This window comes from Calliphora vicina, chromosome 1 (assembly GCF_958450345.1).
Source record: "Calliphora vicina chromosome 1, idCalVici1.1, whole genome shotgun sequence".
Classification (NCBI taxonomy): domain Eukaryota; kingdom Metazoa; phylum Arthropoda; class Insecta; order Diptera; family Calliphoridae; genus Calliphora; species Calliphora vicina.
This window is the reverse complement of record NC_088780.1, coordinates 56,631,008-56,658,124: the sequence shown is the minus strand read 5'-3', so window position 1 is coordinate 56,658,124 and position 27,117 is coordinate 56,631,008. Positions and strand designations below refer to the sequence as shown.

Below are 27,117 nucleotides of genomic sequence, written 5' to 3'. Positions count from 1 at the left end.
TTGAACTTTTGCCTTTAAATTTTGGATTTCTTTTTTGCATAAAATAAATATTATAAATTATGTTTTAAACACACTCACACATATTCAAACAATTATGAATATTTATAGACATTATTGTTGCTCTTGTTATTGTTGTTGTTGTTGTTGCATTCCAACACACATCCATTGTTGTCCATATGACAATACTAATTATAGGAAAAAGTCATAATTTGTAAATAATATACTGTAAACAATGAAAATGCATTAAAATTTATGACATGTAATAAATTTCATATAAAATGCTACTATTTGGAAACAATTCAACAAAAACAGAAAAAGATGATAGCGCCAAAAATTAGGCTTTAATAAATGGCTTTTAAATTTGTTTATAAACAGAAAGTATGCTGGGATTTATTAATTGTTGAAATTGATATTTTATAACTATACTTAAATAATTAGTAACTTATATTTACAAAATTGACAAGAAAATTACTTTTATTCATTATTTAACTTTTGAAGTGGAGCGTATCCAAGAGAGAGCGTTCTGCATTGATCGAAATACATAAATAATAGCTGGACGGGACAAGGCTTGAACTATAAGGCGGTTGAGTCAAAACATTCCAGCCTCCTCTTTCTAAAAGGGTTTTAACATGTATCTTAGCACCATGGATATTTGACTTTGTTGTCGATTCAGAATTTTTTGCCGCGTTATCGTAATGGATCCATTTTTAATCGCAAGTACTGATTTGGTGCAGAAATGATTTTCTATTATAGCGTTCAAGCAGCATTTCGAACATGAAAGATCGTCTTTCAAGCTCTCTCAGCATCAATTCGTATGATATGTGTTTGGATCAATCCTCCTCTCGCAACCGTTTTGAAATTGCTGCTTGAACAGCTTCCAATGATTTTGCAAGCTCTAGTTGAGTTTTACAACAATTATCGTGGAGTAATGCCTCAAATTCTTGGTCTTCAAACTTGTTTGGCTGGCCCAGGTAATCTTTGTCTTCCGTGTCAAAATCAGCATTTCTGCACCGCACAAAACAATCTCTCGCACATTTACTATAAGCATCGGTGAGCAATACATGTGCTTCAACGAAACTTTTTTCACATTAAAGAAATAAAGCAAAACTACCCGCATATAATTCTTTGTTGGCCAAAAAAAAAACATTGCTGTGTACATTATAATGCTCAATATCAAAATAAGAATAAATCTATTATCTATTTAAATCCCGCATTTTGAAGTCATACACCCAATAATTTATTGAAATCCTATTAAAAATTGATGTAGTTAAAATGTCCTTTGCGTAGGCTTTATGTTTTTTTGTCTTCTTCCTTAAGTATGCCAATTTATTGTAATCCCCCAAAGTATGCATTAAATTTAAATAAATCTTTTTATTATAAACATTAAAATAATATCAGAATACATGATCCACTTGCCCAAAAATTAAAGTAAAGTGGAAACGAAAAATGTGTAAGTAAAATAAGTATTAGAATTTGTTTAAGTAAATTTCCATGAGTACGTACTTGTTTTCCTAGATGCTGTTACAAAAGTTGCCATTTAGATATACATTGTATTGAAGTGCTTACTCCAAAACAAAGTATACAATAAGTGGATCAAAAACAAACATTATTTTAGCTAAATTTCTCTCTTTTTCTTCGTCTTTTTTGCTATTGACCTTCACCCTCACTGAAACCTACTAAATTCTTAAATTTTAATAGCATTTGTATTGTAGGGTCCTTTAGTCGTTTGGTTTTTCTTACCTTTGTGCGTGACGCATATTTTCTTTTTTATGTCACCACAACTGGCCCATTTTTGTTGTTTTAGGTCTACTAAGTTTAGTGCATGGTCGTTGTTTGTCATTACAAACAATTGTTGTTCTTTAATTCAAGGTTATTGACTACTACAACCGTTTGCTAAGTATGTGGGTGTTGTTATGATTACTGCTCTTGTTTTTTTTTTTGTTTAAAAGGAAATTCTGTAGGCCCCTATAAGTATGCTTCAATAACAATAAAAATGTTTTTGTTTGTCTTCAAGTACAGTTGAAAGGAAATACCTTGTTGTTTAAACTGTTTCACTTGTATATATGTACAAATGTGCTGATTTTTGTTATTAGTATACACAAATTGCAAAGTAAACCTCTTGTTTCTTTCTTGATTGAAAAGGAAACTACAAAATCACTTAAGAATTTTTGGATAGGTACCTAAAGGTAGGCAATGATTTTTATCGAAATGAAATATTCAGTAGTTTTTTACAGAGAATATATAGGAAGAATTTCCAACTATGTATTAAAAGGAATTAATCCGGAATCGTACAACTACATGGAGTTAGAAAATAACTGGAAATTAATCAATTTTATAGTTACACTGTTCTTGAGCGGATCATAAACAAATGATTGCACCAAAAATAATGAAGCATACATTTGTGTGAAAATAATGTTTTCTGTAATTATAACAACAATTTAGAACAAATTACTTAATTTATTCTCAAAGTATGGTTAAAAACATTTAAATTAATTATAGCAGCAAAAAATGCTTTTAAAGCATACTTAATGAAACATTTGTATTTAGATTTTCAACAAAATTTTCTTTATAAACAACTTAATAATTTTTACAAGTTTAAAATAAAAACATTAAACAATCACAACCTTTCCAGTGACCTTAAATGCCAAGAAAGTGTTAAAATTAAAATAAATTTTTTTTTCATTAACAAGAGAAATATAAAAAACTATAGCATACTTTTAGTTGCTGTAGTGCTGCCCTTGTTCACAGCACATTGTTTAGGTCATAATTATTTTGAATTGTTTCATTTCTTTTTAACATTAAAATCTTTCTCTTGCTCTCTGTTTTTCTCGTTTTTAACATGTAATTAAATACTTACCTAGTAGGCCTTTTTGCTTACTGTTATTTTAAGTATAGCAATTAAAGTTTTTTTTTTCCTATTTTTTACTTTAAAGCAACAGTGTAATATAAGAACAAATATTAAAATTCATGTTTATTTTCCTGTTTTAGTGTAAATTGTGCTTCTCTGTTCGTTGTTTTATTTTTGTTTTTATTCATTTAAGGTGCGTGAAAAGTTGATATAAAAAAGGGAAAATAAGTAAAGAATTCGTTGGTATTAGTATTTTGTTAAAAGTAGATTTGTTAAAGAAATCACGTAATTTTTACCCAAAAATAAAAACACTTTCCCACAGACAAATACACACATACAATGGCCCATTGTAAGCTATTTGTGGTGTTGGTGGTGGCAACAATTGTACATTTTGTTACTTTTATTTTGCATACTTTTAAGGCTTAATTTTACTAAAGAGTAGAGGTTTTTTATACGTTTTATTTTTTTCCGTGGTAAAGTGTATATAAATCTGTGGTATATAAAATATGTGACGTTGTCATTTATTTAAATTACTTTTTTGGGAGGGAGAAAATGTTAAAATAAAGGTATAGCTGTATTACAAGCAACATTTTGTAATATGATTTTTTTGTTTAAGGGTTCTCGTTGAAAGCTTTGCTCTACCACCTTAGCAGTTACAATATTTGCGTGTTTTTTACCTTTAACATCTTAGCCAAGTTTTGTAATGTTTTTTTTTGTATATGTTGTTTCTTTTGTATATTTAAGTGTTGAAAATATATACTGTTACACCTAAATAAAGTGAAAAATACTGGTAGTATTTTAGCATTATATTTCAAGTTTTTGGCGACTTGATGTCACCAGGTTTGTTTTATTCAAATTGTAAGTGAATCGAGCTATATTAAGTGCAACAATAAATATATTATTTAAATTATTTGTTTAAGTATTTATTGATTTAAAAGGTTAAAATGGTTTATTTAAGGAGGATCACGATTAAATACAATATTTTGTTTCTAGAAAACTTTAAATGATTTCAAACTTTTACTTTAGGCCTGATAATTTAACGTTTTATATTCAAAGTTATATAAATTATGAACTGATAACGGATGATAACATTCCCGAATATGTGTATGTACGTCCAAACCTCCATATAATAATACTGGAATATTGGTACACATAATCGTCTTCTCGATGCCCATTATTTACTTTTGGTTTTCTTTCAGAGAGAAACATTTAATTTCGGATTACTCCATAATAAGTCTCCTAATTAACGTTTCCTTTCAAAAGGTCTAGACCAAGTCACTTATCATTCGCATTGTTTAACGAAAAACAAAGTTTTTTTAAATATTTTTTTTAAATTTAAAAGAAACAAATTTATTTTTAATTTTTTTAATAAGTTTTCGCTTATATCTCAATTGACTGATTTTTAGACATATTCTACAAGATATTTTGACAGATTTAAATTTTTTCCATCCTAATCAGTTAATGATAGCAACCAAATCGGAACCATTGATGTATCAATATTTTTCATAAGTTGTATGTAAAGTTTAATTTTTTGTCCAAACAATTATCACACAATCCTCGTTTTATATAAACAATATTAGTTTTAACAGACAAAAGTGGCATACTATAAAGGGAAACTTATTAGCTTGAAGTAGAGTGGTGCCTAAATTATGTCTCTATTAAATTTAAACAAACATTTTTAATAAATATTCTGAGTCACACTTAAAAGATTATTTTATAATAGGCGTCATCCCACTTTGGCAAATTTTTTGTATAAATTGTTTTTGTTATTCAAAAATTTGTATAGATTTTGTCTGATGACATTGCATGTAAAAGTTTAAGTAAGCCTGTGTGTGTCATCAAGAATCAATGCAAATGAAAATATCAGCAGTAAAATTTCCAACAGGGAATATATCATTTACATGTTTTCTTATCGTTCTAAATAAATTTTATTGTTAGCTCAAAAGTATGCATTGCTTTATTTGCTCACTCTTTTATAAATAGCCAAACTATATGCAATTTTTTTTTCTGAGAAATTTCATGTGAAATGTTCTCCCTGTTGTATTCCCCAACCAAAATACTCAATATAACTTTTAACTAAATGTAGGCAACATATTTTTAAACACTATAAATATTTGCATACATAAAACATTTCATTATTTATTAAAATAGTTTATTTTTCTGTTTGGAAAACCTTTAACAGTTTTTGTTGCCAAACTAAACACTTTTTTGTTTTACAACAAAACTGACCTTGCCTAAGAGTTTGTTATGAAAACTACCTAAAGGTATGCTTATGTTTTTATAAATTATTGACCAGCTTAGGGTATTAGTTTATATTGAAAATAATTTGTTAGGCTGGGTTTTTCTAAGCAAATATTTGTATTTATTTAGGTTAATCTATGCAAACTTAGAAAATGATGTTTATATTATTTTTATAATCTTAAAATGTTCCATTTGATTTTATAAGTTTAAACAGAAATGTAGCTCAAATAGCTGCAAATTTAAAATGTTTATAGGTATTTTTATAGTTAGTTTTGTGAAAGCCTAATGCCTAACATATGACATGAATTATTTGTAGTTTATTTTCGTAGGGGTCCTAAAAGAAGGCTTAAGTTTTAAAGCAACACATTTTATTTTCTGCCTGTTTAATATTTTATTGCACATATTATTTTGCATCTACCTACATAGTATGTTAATATGAGTAAACCTTGACATTTGTTGCTTTTAAAAATACACATGTATTTAAAATTGTTTTAGAAATTTAAATTCTTACCAAAAGTATGCTATATTATTTTAGTTTGTGTAATTTTTAATAAATGTTTACATTTGACAGTAATTAATGTACTACTGTAGTGTAGTGTAATTTTTTTTATATAGAAATATTTGTATGTGAAAGTAAATAAATAATTGCTTAAATAAATATGTTTGCTTAATATAAGCTTTTGATTAATTTGTGTTATTATTTAAAGTTAGTACATACGTTTGGATTAATGTAAAATTTGTTTTTTTGTTTTTAGTGTTAAATTAAAATTAACCACTACATGTCATGAGCTAGTCGGCAATTGTCTGTTCGTCCATCTTACTGTGCTGTGCATTTCCATTTACATTCATACACTTCGTTGCATAGACATGAATATTTTACATTTACTGTCATACAAACAGATGATGACAAAAATTTACTTTTTCTCTATCTCTCTCTCTCTCTCTGAGTGTGTGTGGATGTGTGTGTTTGTTAGTAGAATAATAAAATAACACAATGTTGTTGCAAGTATAAGAGAATGTGTGCGTTTGTGTATAGTGGCATTAAGTTTGAAAGCATTTTTAATTTGATTTCATGTTTGCGTGGCTTAATGCATTTTCTAACTAAATTACAGCTTACAGCAAATATACCATTTAATAATACACACACATATAAATTTTCATGGAGTCAGTCTCCAGTCCTACAGTAATTCACCGAGAAGATATAAACCATACAGAAAGAATGACAGTAAAAATAGACAAAAAAATTTAAGAATGAATAAAAAAATGACATACAAACAAACTTCAAGAAGTTTTATAAACGACAACTCTAGTATTAGTAAATCTACGAGGAGCACATGACTGGTATGGACAATTTTTGAAAAATTTGATCATTAAACATGCTATAGGATAATATTTATATAGAAAATGCTTATATGACAATAAGACTAGATCAGTAGTAAATATATTTTCTAATAAAAATTATTGTTCCGATAATCCTACCCACTGTTTCTTTAAAATTACAGTCTCAACAGCCTTACCCAAATATAACTATACATACATATGGGCATTTCCACGGTCCAGAGCGGGACTTTCGTACGTCTTTGAAGTGAAGAAAAATAAATCGGACAAGACAAAAAATAGAATTCGTTTTCGACTGCCTGTAGAAAAGAACAAATATCAGCGAATTGGAACATAATTTATTACAGAATTTTTTAAAAATTAAAATGGAATAATGTAGCTATCACTTGGGAGTTGTAATAATGTCAGCCACAGAAATTCTATAATTTAAAATAATATTTTTTGTTTTGATTGTTACCCAAATTTTTTTTTGCAACTGATCCAACTCCATCACTGCACCTTTTCCATGAGAATGGAAATGAAAATGGGATAAACTCTAAACTTTGTATTTAAATTGGAAGCTATTTCCGTCTGGGAGTAATAATATATTCCTAAAATTGCTCCATAGTGATTCCACAGACCATTTCTGTAGAATTAGCTGGTTCGACATTGAAACATTAACCTGCTGGTAATGCAATTGCTGTCTTCTTTACTGCTTTTGCCAATGTTCGCTTGCAGTTTTAAGACTCAAACTTATTTTTTTTCCTTAGCATAATTTTGCTTTCTATCGCTCAACTTTTTCAGCATGATACATTTTTATTTTTTAATTTTAGCAGCTTACTTTTTGGTTTTGGCAATTTCGATAGCTCTTTCGATTTCCTTAGCCTCTTTATCTAAATATTCTTTACACTTTTTAGTGGATCTATTTTAATTTTTCCCTAGCACCGCATTGTTGCCTTCTACTGGCATACATTTTTCCCATCTAAATATGCATATTAAAATAATAAAAACATTTTTTTGGCAAAAGAAACGAAACAATTTGAAAATCAAAATAAAATCTTGTTTGTTATATGCAGTAATTTATTTTTTAGTTATAACCACTAGATTTGAATTAAAATTGTTAGCCTCTTTATTAGATCAATCGCGGAGTCTTTATAAAAGACAGTGATTTAGGTATCGGAACGTAAAAATACTAAAGACAAAAAGGCATTAAAAGTAGCAAAGAGCAAGAAATGATATATTTTCAGTCCAAGTTTCTCATGATAACAACTCAGATTACCTAAAAAATATATACATTTATATAATTTAATGTTAGAAAAAATCATTTGTTTATGAAAATTTTATTTTCTGTGGAAATGCCCATATTTATGTAAATGTAACCAATATTTTAAGAGTGGGTGGAAGTGAGAAAAAAGTTTCATTTTTAAATGTGTGTGTGTGTGTTTGCATAGTTTTTTGAAACACATGTACTCTCCAATATACTCATATTGTACGTACACACATGAAAATCTAATTTTGCATGCACTTAATAAGTTGTCAGACCAAAAATTAAAAAAATAGAATAAATCAGAAAAAAAAACAACTAGTAAATTACATTTCATACTACAATATTGTACAAATAAGTAGTTTATACTAAAAGCAAAATATAATCAAACAATCAGCCATCCAAGCAACCAACAACCAACTGACCGACCGTTAGTCAGTTCCTGAGTACTATCAACAGAACTGAATGAACAAATATGTAAAAGTTTTATAAAAATGTAATCGATTTTTTTCTTGTGCTTGTGTAAAATAAAAATAAAAAAAAAACTTTTTATTTTATCTTCTCCTACACATAGTGACAAAGGACTTCTTTTTTTATTGTACAAGTAGTTTATTTTTCTGAAATGCATATAGTTTTTTTTTGTAGTTGAAGTACTCTTTGTTAGTAATTATATTTGCCTAGAATATATTTCTCTTTTTATACCCACTATCAAAAAATATGGGGGATATATTGATATTGTCTTTTCGTTTGTAACACATCGAAATATTCATCGGAGACCCACAAGAAAATGTATATATTTTGGGTTCTTATAATATTCTAAGACGATCAAGCTATATCCGTCCGTCTGTCTGTCCACAAATACTCCATCGATCCATGATTTCACCTAGCCCCCATACAAATGTCCCTCGGGGGACATTGGTTCTAAGCACAAATTAGTTCTAAGTACTCTGAAAATCGGGCAACATATGTTCAAGTCTTCAGAAAATGACTTGAACATTAATAATTGTTTTATAACAATTAATATCGGGATGAAATTGGACATAACTAAGTTTTATATGAACCTAAATCGTTCAACAAACTTTTGTGGGGATCGGTCCATAATTGAACTCCTATATCAGAAAAATATTTTATTGTTACATATTGATGGTGGGTATACAACACTCTTACTTATTTATGTATGTATGCAAGCTTCCTATACCCAATACTTGGGTATTAATTTGTGTAGGAGTGTTTTTCTTTTCCTTTTTGTCAAAAGATCCTTACAAGGTGTGTCTAATTATTTATAAAAAATAACAAATGTATACACAAAAAGGCATTGTTTTGCCTTAAGGTATGTTATGTATAATTCATGGCCAAATGAAAAAGTTCTAAAACAATATTTTGTGTAAAATATAAATTTTTTAATAAGCAACCACTAGTTTAAACTATAAATATAATCGTATATAAATATGTATGCACATTTCAAAATGTTATACCTTAAGGTAGGCAATACTTTTTGAAACTTATTAATATGCATGCTGGTGGGGTTTGTTGTTTACAATGTATTGAAAAATTAAACTTGAAATCAATCGTAATCAACTCGAATTTGAATCGTGAATATATTTGTATGATTTGTGTAATAAATTTACTTTCCATCATTTTGAAATTATTTTAATGAAACACACTATTTTCCAGATATACATACATATTTTATAAATTTAATTTGATTCCTTGCCAGTCAACACTTTTTGAAACATATATACAAATAACCTGTATTGTAATATCAATATAACAAAGATTTTAAAAATTAAATTCGAAATTAATTCAATACGAACTCAAATCATATATAAGTTGTCCGCGCACAAACCTCATCAAAGTTGCCACAGGGACATAAGTGTTCCGAAAGGCTCACGATCTTTACAGATCAGCTCCTACTTGTTCAATCACCATTAAATTATTAGATAAATTTTTGTTTTTTTTTTTCGCAGAATAAAAAATTAATATCGAAAACTAAATTGTTAAGCGCCTGAAGAAGCACTTGCTGCATTTAAAATATATATATATATATATATATCGGAAAAAACGTCGTTAGTTGTTAATTTAAAATTTTTGTGAAATAGTGTCGGCTGTATCAGAATACACCACCAGACTTATAATCTGTTGAATCCAATCGATGATTTTTAAAGCCTTTGTTAAAATCAAGAAAATGTCTAACAAATTCATTCTGGTTCATGGACGAATTGCCCGTCATCTATTTTTTATTTTTTTTTTTAAATTTTTCCCAACTAAATTAAATGCTTGATAATAAAAGCGAAAATAAAAAAGATGACACTTTTGTTTTTATTATACTAAAAAAAATTCAATTAAATGTCTACCTTGTGTTCATTATTAAATTCTATTACCCCTTCACTAATGTAAATTTGTTTTAATTTTTTTATCTAAAGAGTGTGGCGTAAACACAACCTAATTGTGTTTTCTTGAGGGATAAAGTGAGAAAATGCTATTGAAACTTATACTTATTGAAAATTTTTTTTGTAGTTTTCTTATAAAATTGCTTTGTTGTTATTGGGTATTTTCCCACTACTAGGAAAGTGCTAGATGAAATACCAACCTAAAAGTATGCACTTCAACAAAGTCATCGTGTTTTATTTTTTGTTAAGAACTAACTAAAAAACTTTACCATGGTTATAGTTTACAAATTTTTTGTAGTTTTTTTTTTATTATTTAGCTTTCAACGTTTTTGTAATTGTAATGGTTTAGAAAGTCATAAAAAGTACTTGTTGTGTTAGGTTCCACTTGATAGTTGTCCTGACAGTAGTGGTAGTAGCCTTCTGTTTTACAAGTTCACAAGTAATAGAATGAGTTTTTTATACTAAAACAGCAAGCAAACAAAAAAAAAACGAGACTTTATACAAGCAAACAAACTCCAGAAAACACTAAAGAACTAAAGTTATCCCAAAAAGTATGCAATAAGTAAATTGTAAAATTCTTTAAAATTTTGTTTGTTTCATGTTCGTTTTTATTTTTATTCGTTGTTGAAATTAAAGGAATAAAAGTTTATGAAAAAACTGCTAATGATATTTACAAATTGAAGCATGTTTTTAGGGGCAGTGAAGTAATATTTCAAACAAATTTTTATAATTAAGCGATGCCTACAATTAGGATGTCTTTACTTTATATGACTATTGCAATCAAAATATAAAACCCAAACTATTTTACAATTGCTCATCACTTTTTTCTCCTCCATTAAACCAATTTATTCCCTTAACAATTTCTTTTAATATCCTTAAGATGTTGCCCACTTTTTGGCTTATATATTTTAATTTTGTTGCTTTTTCCCAACTTGCATTTATATATCACTAAACAAATCGGGACATGTAAATCCAATTTCTAAAACCAAAAAAAAATTCAATAAAAATTATAACAAACTCATAAATATCAGCACTTTTTCTCAAAAATAATAAAAACCAAACAAATTAAGGTTATTAAACCTTAAAAAAAGTGACTGAAAAATAAATTTAGAACATAAATCGTTAGTTGACATTAAACCACCAATCATAAACCCCCTTAGGTGTTTATAAATTTAAACAAATCATGAATAAAATATGGGCCAAATTGTGTTTTCAGTCACAAAAAGAAGGTGTTAACAAATAGATCCCCCACTCATTTATTATGAAATTCATTTAAGTCATAGACATATTTCTTATGATAATGATTTCCGCTTTTGAAAAAACATTTATTTAACAAATAGGGGAGAACAAATTTATAAATATTATAGAATAATCAATGATTTCCCTGCAATGATGACTAAAGGAAATCCACTAACAGACTGCATTGTTAAAATAGTAATTTATTGTATTATTTAAATGCCTAAACAATTAGGCATGTGTTGTTAATAAAATAACAAATACACTCCCTTATTTGCCACCACTAACACCCTATCACCCTCACAGCGCGGCTTTCAAAAAAAAAAAAAGATATTTCAGCTCGTTGTTGTTGTTGGCCAAGCATGACGGTGTGTAAAGTAAAACACTTAACTTACAAAACAGTAATTTATACAATTAAGTGTCGGTAAGCCACATTATAAATAAAGGAATGTTTCTTTACATTTTCCTTTCTATTGCTCATTCCTGAGTGACTCCCAGGACTATGCCAGTGGTAGAAAGTTGTAAAATAAAAAGGCAATCTTGAAATGAAATGTTTCTAATGTATGTATGCTCCACACACACACACAAAAAGCAATAAATTTTATTTGTAGTTGATAAATTTAGCATTTAAACATTCAGTTCATTATATTTGCGTTGAGCAAAATAACAAACAACAAAAAGTGGAAATTTACGGAAAAAAATAAAACATTTTTAATTTAATTACTTCCTAAAAGTATACTATAAAATTTAATGCCTTTTTTATACGTAGCTCCAAGTGGTCTCATGTACTTTAATGGAAAAACAGAAATTGCAGTAAAAAATTAAATTAAATTAAATTGCAATTTTAAAATAAACATTTTGTCAATTAAATTTAATTACAATTTAATTAAAAAATAATGTCATACTAAAAAAAGTAAAACCTGACAAAATAGCCAAAAGCCATTTAATTTGTTAGAAATGTTTAAATTGTTAATTTAACTTTAAATTATAATTTTAAATTGTCCACCAAAAACAAGCTAAACGAATGCAAAAAGGGTTTTAAATTAAGTTCTCCTTAAGATAGATTTTAAATATTATTTATGTGTTTTAAGTTAAAGCAGTTTATAATAATAGTTATTAAAACAAATGCTAAATAATATATTTAAAAAATTTTAAAATAGTTTTTTTTAGAAATACATACTTTAATATATATATAATAGACTTTGTACATGAAAAATGTTTTCTCTTAGCACACTTTCGAAATTTAATTTCTCATAAAACCTAAAAGTATGCTTCGTTATATTTTCCAACAAATACCTTTTCATTACCATGTGTAATAAATACTAATTTAAATACAAAATAATATGTAAAAATTGCTATTGTCTACTTTTAAGCGGCTTGTTAATATTTTCATGTATGTATTTATCGACATCATATGTATGAATACTAGCATATGTATGTAGTTGTAAATAATCAAATTAATACGTGTTTTTTTTTCTTACACATGTATTTAACAGACAAACATGTCAAACATGAAAATTCAATTACATTTAACATTTATACAATTTACAGTTTGGTAAAAAGCGAAAAAAATATATAAATGAACAATTTAATATGGTATCAGTGGCATTAAATTATTGGTAAATGTTTAATTAATTAAAAAATAGTTTTTATTACACTATAGGTATGAATTATAGAAAAAATTCCACTATATATATAAAATATAGTATTTTAAATACTGTTTTTGTAAAGAATTTCAAAATTATTTATCATTCTGTACCATTTTAATTCAAAATTTTATATCAACTTAAATATAATCCTAAATATAGGCAGCATTATTTAATTTTTGTGTGACAATCATAATCAAAACACTCCTATTTATAATTAAGTTTTTAATTTATAGAAATTTTATAAAACAAATTGTCCATACAAAATTTGTCTCAAAAGCCTTTGATAAATTTAATAACAGATTATAAATAAGGCCATAACAAAAAAATAATTATGATTATATTTCCAAATTAAGTGGAAAAGGAATATATGCCTACAATTATGCTACATATATGTATACCTATGTAAGTTTGTCATTCCGTTTATTTATTTCATTTATTTGCTATCCTAATAAGTATATGTATGTATATCCTAAATGTCCTGATGAACGCATTTTCCATTTTAATTTTTGAAATACAATCGCTAGATTGATATTATTCACTATTCTAATATATTGAATTAAACTGTAAAAACTGTAACTTAAAGCTTCGATATCTGTGTAAGATTTGAATGATAAAATAAATATTATTCTTCAGTTTCTAATTGGTTGTGGATATTTCAACTGTCAATTACAATGAGAAACTAAGAATACTTTCTGACTTCATTTTTATTATTTTTGATTACTAAACCTATTTTCTCAATTTATTTTTATTTTATATTCTTATCTTTTTTGTATAGTTGTATTTTTAAGTATTTGTCTATTTTTATAAATTATTTTTCATATTTTTTTTTATTATTTTTTTGTCTTTTTAGGTAAGTTTCGATTCGAATGAACTGCTGCAAAATCATTTCCAGGTATATAATATAAAGTTATTTTAATCACATAGATAATAAGTGGTATTAATATTGATAGTTTAATGAATAATAGAATATATTATAGAACAAAATAGGGAGAATAGTAAAAAAATAAAGAAAGTAAATAAGCACTTATTTGGTTTTAGTCAACATGTCCCATAGCCTTTTCAACGGCTTTTTCATTCAATATTAACGAGTTCTGTAATTTTTTTTTTAAAGATGTTAGCAATCTCAGTTTAATTGTTCGATCATTCAAAGATATTGAATAGATTTGATTTAATTTTGGATCCTCAACAAAAAAAATTATATTATGTTTAATGTTTCAATAAAATTTGCAAAATAAAAGTTTCCTTTCTGAAGCCATTTCCAAAAATTCCACCTTCACTTAATCCTTTCACTAATTGAATTAAAAAATGTACATATTTAATAATTCCTAAAATTACAACAAATATTAACATTTTATCAAAAAAAAGTTCCATACAATCATAAATATTTCTTCAAAACCTATAAACAAGATAATTTATTACGTAATCCCATTTAAATTCTTGCCTTTATTTGGTTTTGTTGTTGTTGTGTAGTAAAGTGTTGCCTATTTTAGGGCTTACAAGTTTAAATCATTTCAACTTTTGTAATTAGTTTATTTTACGAGTAGTATAAATATTTTTAAATTTAAGATTTGTTTTTTTTTGTATTTTGCTGCTGTTTGTTCATTCTTACTGTTTTCTCAAACACTTTCTTTAATTAATTACGTACAACTTTATAACGTTTGTAGAGTCATTCGTTTTTAAATGTTCATTTTATTTTGTCGCTTTGCTCTAGCATTTTTTGTCATTTTCTTTTGTTGTAGCTTATCACAGTCGTTCGATTGCTTTAGGAAAATTGTGTTTGTAATTTTATTGTTGTGCCGTTAGGTAAGAGGAGGGTTGTTTCAGAAATTCAACGTTTTTAAAATCTTCTAAAAACTATTAGAAAAAACTATAGTTGATATGATCTGAAAAAAAATATTCAGAAATTAATTTTATACAAATGTTTTCTAAATTACCATATTTAGGTATTGGAAATTGCGAACTTTCTTTCAGCAGGTTGTCAATAGTACTGAAAAACCAAAGACTTTTCCTTACTACAATTTTTCAATAGCATAATCAACCGGCTGACATTTTAAAAAGCAGGCAGGTATTTTAAAAAGCGCTAATTCATATATTTTCAGCATTTTTCGAAGATTTTTTACGATATCCTTCAGAGCTTAAGCTCTTAACCCATTAAAAACCAAGACCATTTAAAATGAAAAATTTTTAAATTCATTTATTTATTTAAACTAAAATACGGCCAAAGAACATAGAAATTTAACAAAAATTAAAAAAAAATTTTAGAAAACTTGTTTTTGGGGCTGTACCTGAATGGGTACAATGGCGTAAAGTGTATGCTATTTTTATAATGTGTGAAAATTTTTAAAACATTACTTTTTCAACGCAACGCAATATCGCATTGTTCAGACAACCATCTTATTCTGTTATGACATTCACCCCATCGTAGGAGATTTTTTATCCTTTAAGGAAATTGGTTTCCAAGAGTAGTTGGACACCAGAAGCCAGTGTAATTTGTATATGGGTCTCACCTTGTCAGTAGCATCTAAATTAGTGTTATCAGCCAAATTAACAAAACGTTTTATTTCATTGAATCTGTTCCGTGATATAATTTCGGAAATTTTGGAGTGCGAGTATCCTCGCAGAGCATCCAATACATATCTTCTTTTGGCATAGAGCGAAATCCACTGTAAAGCAAAATACTCAAGAACATATTCAAATCTTCTGCGTTGAAGGACAAATTGTGCTTATTATCTTGCGATGCATAAATGCATGTCTGCTAAATGGTTAAACCTTTTCCCATTCAAGTATGAAATAATATTGAACTCATTGTTCGAAAAAATAGTTTGAGACATTTGAACATCGCATGGTCTTATTATCCAAATAGAATTTGTTTTGCTGATCTTGAGGGCATTATTTTCTGTCAGAACATCTCAAGTGGAACATCATCGTCGCTATCACTGTCACAAAATACTTATATTTCACCTGGTACATGCGATATCTAACAAAGTCGTCAGCAACACCTTCATCTTCATCCATATTAGAATCCGGATCTTATAAAATAATAGCTATCAAAATTGTGGTGCTCATATTGTTCCAAAAAATCTAGTTTTTAAAACATTTGCATTAAAAACTTCACGTTTTGATGGTCTGAAATTCTATTTTAGCGTAAGAAAAATCTTAAAAAAAATAATACATATCAAGCCATTGTACCCAATTGGGTACACCGATTTTCCTAATCACACAACTTTGTCCCAAAAAAATATTTTTCTTATACATTTTTATAAAATGTACACATAATCACTCTACTTCACAAAATTATAAAAAACTCTTGCTTTCGTGAAACTGTGTTTGCTCTCCGCAGCTCAATTGTTACTAACCTCGCTAATATTCCAAAAAATGATATAGCATTATAAAAACAGGCCAAAATATACCTTAAGGGTATTATTTTTTTAAAATTTTTATGTGTGATGTTTAAAAGCACAGTGTGTTGAATGCAAAATCACAAAAAAAGTTGTCAAATTTATCTTGTTAGAAAGTTTATGAGTATTTGAATATTGCCTTTTTTCTGTACTCAAGCAGGTACAATGGCTGGGAATGGGTTAATTTCTCATGTATACCTCTTAGAACTCCCATCTACTACGATAACTACAATTACTACAACACAGCCTTTTTATGCTCTTGACATTCTGATAAATGTCTTTCTGCACATAATTTAACGTTTTTAACCATTTTTTGGTTGATTTTCTTTTTTTGCTGTTTCCACAGGAGAAGTTAAGTTTTGGGTGTCTGAGAGTTTCTCTTTTCGTGTGTAAAGTGTGAGTCCTGGCTTACTTTTCATAGTTTGTGTGTGTGTGGCAACTGTATTAGAGTTGGTTGTGTGTGAATAAGAGCAACACACAGAACAAACACTTTTAAAGTTATAGTTAAAGTTTGAGGTAATTATTTTTCTAGGCAATTAATTTCGTATTGATATTAAGTGTTATACTGTGTTTGGTTACGAAATATGATGCTGTGGCAGTGGTTGTGTCTGCACTGCACTGCTGTTGGTAGCTGTAGTTGGAGCTGTGCGGCAGGAAGAACGAACAAGAAATAGGAAAAAGGATATAAAAATGTAAATGAGTTTGTAGTTTATGGGCAAAATATGATGGTCGTAATAAAAAGCAAGCACAACAGAGTTGTTAAATTTTGGAAATCATTTTTTTAGTTTGAGTATGAAAAAGGCATGTCATTAAATATGCCAAAATAACTAGTTTAAGAAGTCAGAAAATATGTTTAAATTAATGTTATATTATGGTATTGTCTATAACTTAAGAGATTAATTTCACAATAGATTTATCAACAATTTAAAGATAATGTTTAGGGCATTTTAGTCTATTTGAGATAAATATATTCATTCAATTGGCAAAAAGTCATCAACAAAGTGGGCAAACTTTTAAACAATTTGTTACATTGAAATTTGAAACTTTGAATTTTTACGTTTTCTTAATCGTTTAAAACAATTTTGGCTAACGATTCGAAAGTGAAAAAAGTAACGGTAATTCAAATAATTTCAGTATCGATATTTCTATAACAATATATTAAGCATAATGCCAATTTCTGTATTCAATGATCGTAAATAACAATTCCTGGCTATAGTGTTTTCTTTCTCCGGGATATTGGATTTTCGCTGAAGAACTCCCGATTTAAACGAACTTGTTTTCAAGTACCAGTTAAACTCATCTGCTATAATAAACTTGATGGTCGGCACTCATAGCAACCAAGGACCGACCGAACACGATGGACTGTTCAGATGTACACAATACGAATGTAAACGTAACTCGTTAATATATCAAAATATAGCTTGATCTAAAATAACGAAGTAATTTTTATCGTTTACTACGGAACATGTTCTGGCCAATAGACATTTTACATCGCTTTTTACGATGTTCGCTTATAAGGGACTATTTTATTGTTGCCACGTAGTTCATTATGAAAGAGAATTACTGTATTAATATACAGATATCAACTTTCTGTAAATTGACCCAAGAACCAATGTTCTGTTAAGATCGGTATAAAACCAACAATTTGTTTCTTAATTTCTAAATTAAAATTTCATTTAGATATTTTTTGTAATTTCCGGCTAATGGCTGAAAAGCATTACATTCCAAAATCCTACATCATTTCCATTCTACAACAAAAATTTATAAAATACAAAACAAATTTCCCTATTATTTTAAGTATTTGCCATAAAATAACTTACAAATTATAGCTTTAATAAAAAATGTTTAAAAAATATTACATAAAATTGCCACAGCAGATTGTAACACACTATTTTCACTGTTATTTAATTAATGTGTTAAAAAAAACTTGAAATGTTTTGTTTTTATTTACCACACAAATTATACTCACAAGAAAATAAATTCATTGCCTTTATTTAGGGTTTCCTTAGAGAAATAATGTCGTATAAATGTCTTTTGAATAAATTATAACCATGGTATTGTTTTATTTCGGTTAGAAATTTTTATTGTATTTAAAAATTTCCCAAAACCATTTGTCTTCTTCTTATCACACGTAAGCCAACTTACATTCCGAAACACACCCACAAATTTGTACAACAATCAGTGATTGCGCACAATTTAATGGGGTTTATTTAACATTAATGGATTGTCCTAAAAGGGATGTCTACTGTTATTGCTGATGTTGGAGTGTGTGCGTTTACCAACAATTTGTTAAATATAATTGCTTAAGATTTCTAAGTCTTTTGTAAGTACCTTCAGGTATTTACTTTACTTTAGCGCCTGATTACATGCATTATTATTTAATTTTCTCTTCGCCAAATGACCCATTTAGTAATACTAGGGTATTCGAATTATTCGATTTTTCTCTTGTTCGAATAAAACGAATAATTCGGATAAGAGATTTTAACTTGTTCGAATAATTCGATCACACGTTTAAAATTAATCGAATTATTCGAATAATTAAAATTTGTATAAAAAAGTAAAGAATGAAGTTTTGATGTCGGTTTTTTAATATTTTATTGTTAAAGAAAAACAAAAACTAACGTTAAAGTAACCAATTTATGTATTGATAATGTTATAAAACATTCGAAAATAAAGTCATTAAATTTTCAACAGAAATATTCTGATCAGATTAACTCCCGAACAATCTACAAAACAATTGACTAGCAAACCCTTTAGTTTCCAGTTTGGAGCTATGCTTTAAAAAACTTGAGATAGTTGGACATGATCCTGAATTCAAATACAATATAAACGTATTAAAAACTTTTTTATGTCGTTCAAATTGAGTAACTAATTCTTTAGTAAATTAACTATTCACTATTTCTAAATTATTTATAACAAATTGTATTATACATCAAGCTCTATCAACGTTGCCGAATCTTTGCTTAATAAAGTGGTCTTGGGGAATTACACAATAAAGGGAATCAGTTGTCAGTGAACGTGGCTAATTTGAAGTCAGGCAGTGCATGATTGACGCATTTACAAATACGCAAAAAGTTTATTACCTTGTTAGACAAAGATCTTCAACGATGTTCAAAATCATGTACATATTGGAGTTCGTTGCTTTTCTTGCAACAAAACGTTAGTTTGCAATATTTGTGTTTATCATTCGATTTATTAAATATTTTGCAACACTTAAGTACGCGGTTAATAATATCACTTATATACATATATTTTAAGATCATGGCCTTCATCCTCAATAACACTTTCGATGACCGTTTCAAAACCACATTCTCCATCACATTCAACTCTACTTTAATCTAAGTTAATATTTTGATTATTAATTGCGATTCTTCTAATATTTCGCCAGCTAAATAACAAATATTTTATTCCGTACCTTTTATTTTCATTGGTTCAAGTCCTAAGTTAAAAATTTTGAAAGATTTGTTTTTGGAATTGTGACTTCTTGCTGTAATATTTATATATTTATAGAATGAGCTATCGGAACACTCATCTACGGTCATCGAAAGTCCCTTTGTATTTAGTTATTTTTCGAATTTCAGATACAATACAATTTTTGTGAGTCATTATTACTTATTTAAATTTGAAATTTTGAAAAATTTTAAGCAATTTAATAAATTTAAATATATATGAACATTTATTCGTTTTATTCGATTATTCTACATAAAATTGTTCGAATTATTCGTTATTCGAAAATGGCCATTTTTAAATTGTTCGAAGAATTATTCGTAAGAAATTATTCGATTAATCGAACGATCATTAGTCGAATGAATACCCCAGTAAATACACAAGTCTGTACATATTTGTATTATTATTTAAATTATTAATTGTAATATTTTTTTGTTTTATTTTTAATAATATTTTTTGGTCCGTTAATTGTGTTGTTTAATTAATGAGTTTTTTTTTTCAAAATATGTTATAAAACATTATTATTAGTTATGACTAATTGAGAAAAATTAATTGTGTTGGATCACTATTGAAAAGATTTTCAAATCTGTGTGTTCATGTCTATAAATTGCCAGGATATTTGACACTTTGTATAAATGCTGACTCAAAGTATATACACTTTACTATTGAATGGCTGCTTTCATGGTTATTACCATAGGAATTACATCGTAGAATTTGACCATTATTTCCTAAATGTTACACGCACTTACATAAGCAGTAAGTATAATTTTTTAATGTACACTTGGAAAAGTTGTAAAAAATTTTAATTTTTACTGTACATTTTTAGTTAAATTTATCGAAATAAAATTTTAAAAAACGTTTAAAAATATATTCAAAAAATTACACAGTGATGCAGAAGTGATCAAGCGAAATCTGCAGACGTTTTCATGTAGCAATTCTGTTTTATTGAAGTCCATAGAGTTAAAACTCTATGGAAAAAACGGTTAACCGGGCAATCAAAAAACAGGTTTCCGGTTTATCCGTAAAAGTGTATATAAAAAAAGTTTTCGGTTTTTCTCATTCTAAAATAAACAGTTAGCGGTTTTATATTAACCCGCAAACTTTAAAAAGCTAAAAAAAAGTTGTCAAATAATTTTTTTAGTGTAATTATGACCCAATACAGAACAGCCATCAGAAACTAATTTGAAAATTAAGGTGCTAAAATGTGAAAAGTGCCTCAGGGCATTGTTGTCGGTTTAGGTGTAAAATACAATAATTATGATTAGATTTTATTGAAAAACTAATGAAAAAGAACTACAAAAAAATATTTCGTAAAACATTGATTTAAAAAAAAAATCAAGCACAAAATTTCAGGTACTAAAATTATGACATCATTCACAAAACAGCTGACAGAACAAAAACTAAAAGTCAGAATGCATTTCGACCTTCGAGGGAAATGTTAACAAATCTGTAACTAAAGTCACAATTAAATTTAAAAAAATATGTATATTTACTTTTTGAGATAATTGGTGTTTAGTAATGCATGCCTTGAGGGTTAGAGGGTTAAATTTATTTTTTAGACTCTTTAAGAAAAAACAATTACAAGTGTATATGCACGTTCCATAACCTTTTTATTATTTTTTCAGAATTATGAAATAAATAATGGCATTAAATAAACTTTTTTCGCTTTAATTCAATTTTAATTTATTTCCTATAATTAAAAGCATTAATTTGGTTTCTAATTTATATAATGTCTTTACAAAATACTAAAATTAAAATTTAGTCATTGTTGTTTTGCCATCCTATTTCAATTTTGTGGAATTAATTAAGGAGTCTAACTTTAGTATTTATTTTATATCTTTTTCAATATATTGTCAGTCTATTCAATAAGTCAATATTTTTAAAAATGTTATCAAAGTTTTTCAAAAATACTCTATTTGGCCGGTATACCGACATGTCTATTGAAATTGTCAAAATTACGACTTAAGACTTTAATTTTAAACAATATCTTATTACTTAAATGTTAATGGACTATTTCCCTAATTTCAGCAGTAAATTGTACTTACAATTATTTTACTTACTATACATACCTTCAAATATGTTATAACTTGTTTCAAAAACCTATTGTTTCAAATTATGTCACTAAAGGACACGTGTTGTTTTATTGTATTTGTACATGTATGGATGTGTATCTGACTAAATATGTCCATTTGTGTGTGTAAATACTAGTGTATAGATATATAAAATACTGTATAGTGTATCTAGTTATTCTATACTCTTACTCAAACTCACTCTACATACATATACTAATAAAATTGTACAATTATGTGCATTTGTTTTGGGACTCATATATATACATTCATTTGTATATAGGTGTGTTTGCATGTATCTGTATGTCTCTTAAGTAAATATGGTCAACTTGTGAAATATAAATGAGGTCATACTTCCCAGCAGTTCTAGGAGACAGTTCCGAACTAGTGATTTTATCCATCATTTAGGGTGGGAACTAGTTACTTCAATAGCTATGTGACTAGTTATTTTAGTTATTGACCCGTTTTGATTACATTGGGACTGTCTAATAGCTGGTCCAAAGTAGTCAACGCATTGGATTCACATACCGATAACGTGTGCAAATTGACCTCAAATAGTCAACTAAAAAGACATATCATTTGACAAATCTCCAATAGATTGACAAATCTCCAATATATTGCTTCTGGTGGGTAAAAAACTACTTTCTAAAGTGCAGTACAAAATAAACGTTTAATGTGACTTCACTATTGGTTACTAAGTGACACTAAAGTGACTATTGACTTTACGTCATCTTACATGAGATATCAGTATGCTTAAGCAAAAATAAAAATGAACTGTATGAGAATTATATCAACACAATTTGTATAAAACCAGTTTGTACGAATTACTCACAAAACGTTTAAAGTGACTACTATCTAGATTACTTAGAGACACATAAGTGACAATTATCTTCACGCTATTTTATCTGGGATGTATAAAGTAACCAATTGTCTTTTCTCTGCACTACAAAGAGTAAATACGTGTCAAATTACCCAAATATATAAATTTGGAGATAGCCAAGTGATAGGACATTAGTGGTAATTACTGTCTGTAAGGGATACATTGACTACTTGCTTAACTGCTGGTTTACTATACATACACATAAAGGTACATATTTAGACATCTTGTATTTGTGCTCATATATACATATATTTAGTACAACAATTATACATTTACTATTTTACCAATACTACTTATTCTCTGTATGCTAAAATGGCAAAATGTTACACTAGTCATAATCGTACACTGCACTACACTGTATTGCTTTTAGTTTTAGCTTGTTTATTGATGTCCTATAACAATTTAATTTGTATATCTGAGTGTGAGCGTGTCTGTATGTAAACGCGTGTCATAGTATGTACGTGTTTTACATCTTCTTTTTTGTAATTTTATTTACATAGTTTTGTTTATATTTAATTCATGCAATTAAGTCTTATATTATTTTATATATTACTAGAATCTACATGGGACGTACATATAAAATGGTCATCTAAATACTGAATATTTTATCAATATCGGATAACGTAACGCATTTTATTTGAATTTTCGTTTTTGGTTCAAAGTAGCATTATTTTTTGAAAAATTTTATTTGAATTTGAGCATTTGATTTTTAGAATAAGGAAAACAATTTTAGACCTTGGCATCATCAAAAATGGACAAAATCCGAAATAAGTGCCACCCTAATTCACATATTTTTATATATTGTATGAATGTAACTGTATGTGACACATATATAGTACATTCGTTATAGTGTTAGTTTCTTAGTTATTATTTATATCCTTATAATTTCGGTTTTATGGTAATGTGCTATACCTACATAATTTATATTCCTTAATTAATTTGTCCATTGAGGGGGTGCGACAATATTCCCAAATTTTAATTCCCAACTTATAAGTAGACAATACTTATAAGTACAGCATATTTTGAAATTCAGCAACAAAATAAAAAAAAAAACATTGAAAAGATGATAGCAAATGTTTGTTTAACCTAAAATTTATCGGTTGTTGAATATGACTACAGTTAAAGAGAATATGGTTACCTTAATATAGAAAGGTCCTACCTCGTATTTTTTAAGTCTAAATATTACCATTTATCGAAATAAATGAAAATCTGGGCTTACAAAAAAAAAACACGAGTTAGGGTCTGTCTATATTAAGGTAGCGATATTAAAAATCTTAAATTTTATTCTAATAAATTACATTATAGTTAGAGTGTTCAAAAAACCGGCAAATTTGAAAAACCGGTTTCCGAAAAAGTGTGTTTTTGAAAAAACCGGTTTTGATATTGCCTTTTAAAAAAACCAGTTAAACTGTTCCGGTTTTTGTCTTCAAAAAAACCGGTTAACCGGTTTATAGTAAATTTTTATTTAATATGAAAAAGGTCTCCTTAAATTTATTTTTATTTGTGAACGCTAATAGGGAATTGGTTAAGAATTATGCAGTTGTTTTATATCTTTTACGAAATATTGTCAAATGCTATAATTTTCAATAAAATAAATCAATGTTTTTAAAAATGGTATCAAAGTATTTCATAAATATGTTTGAATGAGCTTTAGAAAATATATTTCATTAAAACCGGTTAACCGTCTTGCAAAATCCGGTTTGTCAAAAAATCGAAACCGGTGGAGTTTACAAAGATGAAAAAACCGGTTGAGGGGTTTTCGGTTTTGGATAGTCCAAAAATATGCACTGCATATTTTATTATTAACTTAAAATTATTTTAAAACCACAATAAATCATGACATTAATTTCTTACTTTTACAAATCATGCCAAAGTTTCATGACATTTCAATTATTTTTGTTACTTGCAATTTCTCTTTTTCTATAAATAAAATAAAATAAATTTTCAATCAAACATATGATTAGTTGCGTACTCTGGCCATTTAGTTTTAATTATAGCAATTTTCAAAATCAACAACTTTCTTTCTCAAACATTGTTTAATTCCTTCCAAGAAAGCAGTGGTCTTGGTAGCTATAAACTCGTATAAACACTGAATGTCAACCTGTTTCTTTCTTTAGTTTTTTCTTTTCTTCTTTTCAAGGCTAAAATTAAATCGGTTAGGAAAATATGATGTTTTGCAAGCTACTTTAGCAGCAGTAATTACTAAGCCAGACTGACAAGCCAAACAGCTAGTTGTGCATTTGAAACATATTTCTTCCCCTAGAAAAAGAAAAATCACAAACTGTCTAGAGACATTTTATATGCCTTCCATTTGGCCGGGTTGGTTGACTGGCTGGCTGGTGGTATCAAGACTACTTGTTAAAGTGTTTCTTGAATGACTGACTCTGACTACCTCTCCTAACTAGTTCAGAGTGCTGTTAATCTAATTTTCCACTTTCTTGTTGTTTGTTAAACTTAAGTGGAAATGAAACAAGTTCAAATGGTATGTTTTTTCCAGCAACTTGCTTCTCTTTTCCAAAAAAAATTTCTATAATTTAGTTTTATTTTTTCTTTTTCTTCTTTTTTTATTTTACTTTATTGTGAAGTATGAAAAATGTGTTTTTAAATTACAAAATTGTAGCGGTAGAGAGAGAGAGATAGAAAAAAGAAAATGTTAAAGAAATAAGAAATGACATGTTAGTAATTACAGTTTAATGTCCAAGACGGTCAGTCAAGTCAATCATTTTATATGTATTTGCTTGATTGAATGTTTTTTTTTTCGTTATTAAAACTTTAAATTAAAATGTGTTTCACAAGAAACACAAGATAAAAGTAAATATAGTTTCACTGGAAAATTACATTTTCTTTATTTCTTATGAAATGAAAACATAGATGTCCAAAAATAATGAATTTATAAAGAGCTTTAGTCATAATATTTAATTAGATTTATAATCTTTTTTAGGAAATTTAAGAAAGATGATTTGGGGGGCACATTTTTCTTATGTTCTGTAAATTGCTTTAATTGCTAGTTTGTATTTGAGCAGAAAAAACGTAGCATACATTTAGGACTTTACAAATATTTAAATAGGTTTGTTATAGATGTGCTATTTAAACGGATATCAAAGGAAAAATCAATTTAGTTTTTAATCAAAAATATTGCATACTTTTAGGACATTAATTAAAACCTAGTAGTGTGATTTTCTTTAAATTTTAGTAAACAAATATGTTAGAATGCAAACTTCAAAGTGAATCCTTTATTTTACTTCATATAGTTTTAGTTTGCTTAAACAAATATAATTTAGTTAACGTTCCTTAAAAATATTTTCTCTTTGTTTCTCTTTAACTTGAAAAGAAAGCTATCACTATCAATAAAACATAGCATAATTGTAGGTGCTTAAGTTTGAATTTAAGTGTTGTATTTGTTATTTATAAGTATTTGAAGTTAAACACATAAATATTTTCCCCTTTATTTTTTTTGTTATTATATTTTATTTATGGAACACAATCGCTGTAGATAGAGTGGGAGAAAAGTAAAGCAAACAATAAAATGTTGGCCTTTAGTGTTTATTATTTCAAAAATTTATAGTTTCAAGTTATAAATTTTCTTAGCATTCTAGCGTAGTATTTGTTGCGTGTTTATTTACAGTTTTCCACCTTATTATTTTATAACATTTTCATTTGTTTTACACACTCTCTCTCTATTAAATGTTATTATTATTGCAGTATGATTATGAATGAAGAATATATGATGGCTGCTTAAAGTTAGTTATTATTTTGCAGGATTCCCTTAACGTAGCTAAGTGTCTCCTTCTTTGTTCCATGGAAATTGGAGCTTCTTCTAGTGCTAAAGTAGTAAATTATTGTGTGTGCGTGCTAGAGGGGCGTAAAATTTCTGAAAATATTAAGTTAATAAAAGTGTTTTGTTTGTATAGTTTACGTTTGTCGCCGAAAATAATTTAGTTTTATGTTGCCAATAGGTATGTGGTTTTCTTTGCAGTTATTTGTTTTTTAGCTTTCATTGTAGGAAATTAAAGTTTATTTTCATATATTATTGTACTTTGTGTTACTAGGTATTACTAAGCTAACCATTAAAAGTTTAACCTAAAAATAGACAAAATTTTTGGGAAAAATAAGCTGTTTGAATTTCATCGCTTTGAAATAATTTTATATAATATACTCATAGCATTTTTGAACGTGCTTGATCGGCTATACTTTCTTGATTGTAAAGGATGTGGCGTGGTTTTGATATAAATTCTAAATAAACTTTTCACCCATATTAGAAAATATTATGTTACTATAGTTTCATAATTGCAAATTTTTAATTCTTTAAAATTTTATTTTTCTTGGCTACTTTTTCATTTGGCTTTCTTTGTTTTATATTAATTTATAATTTGCTCCC

General features: G+C 27.4%; 1 protein-coding gene across 11 annotated transcripts in view; it reads left to right on the top strand.

The window, feature by feature from the left end:
• The window catches only part of pum (pumilio), a 560,122-nt gene that overhangs the window by 500,652 nt on the left and 32,353 nt on the right, over nt 1–27,117 (top strand). For 6 of the 11 annotated variants that reach the window (XM_065514262.1, XM_065514286.1, XM_065514270.1 and 3 more), the window contains one exon: nt 13,796–13,837. The exons of the other annotated variants lie outside the window; for them this stretch is intronic. In XM_065514262.1, coding sequence (XP_065370334.1) covers nt 13,796–13,837 — 42 coding nt within the window. The remainder of the gene's footprint in view (nt 1–13,795; nt 13,838–27,117) is intronic. 11 annotated transcript variants of the gene reach the window in all.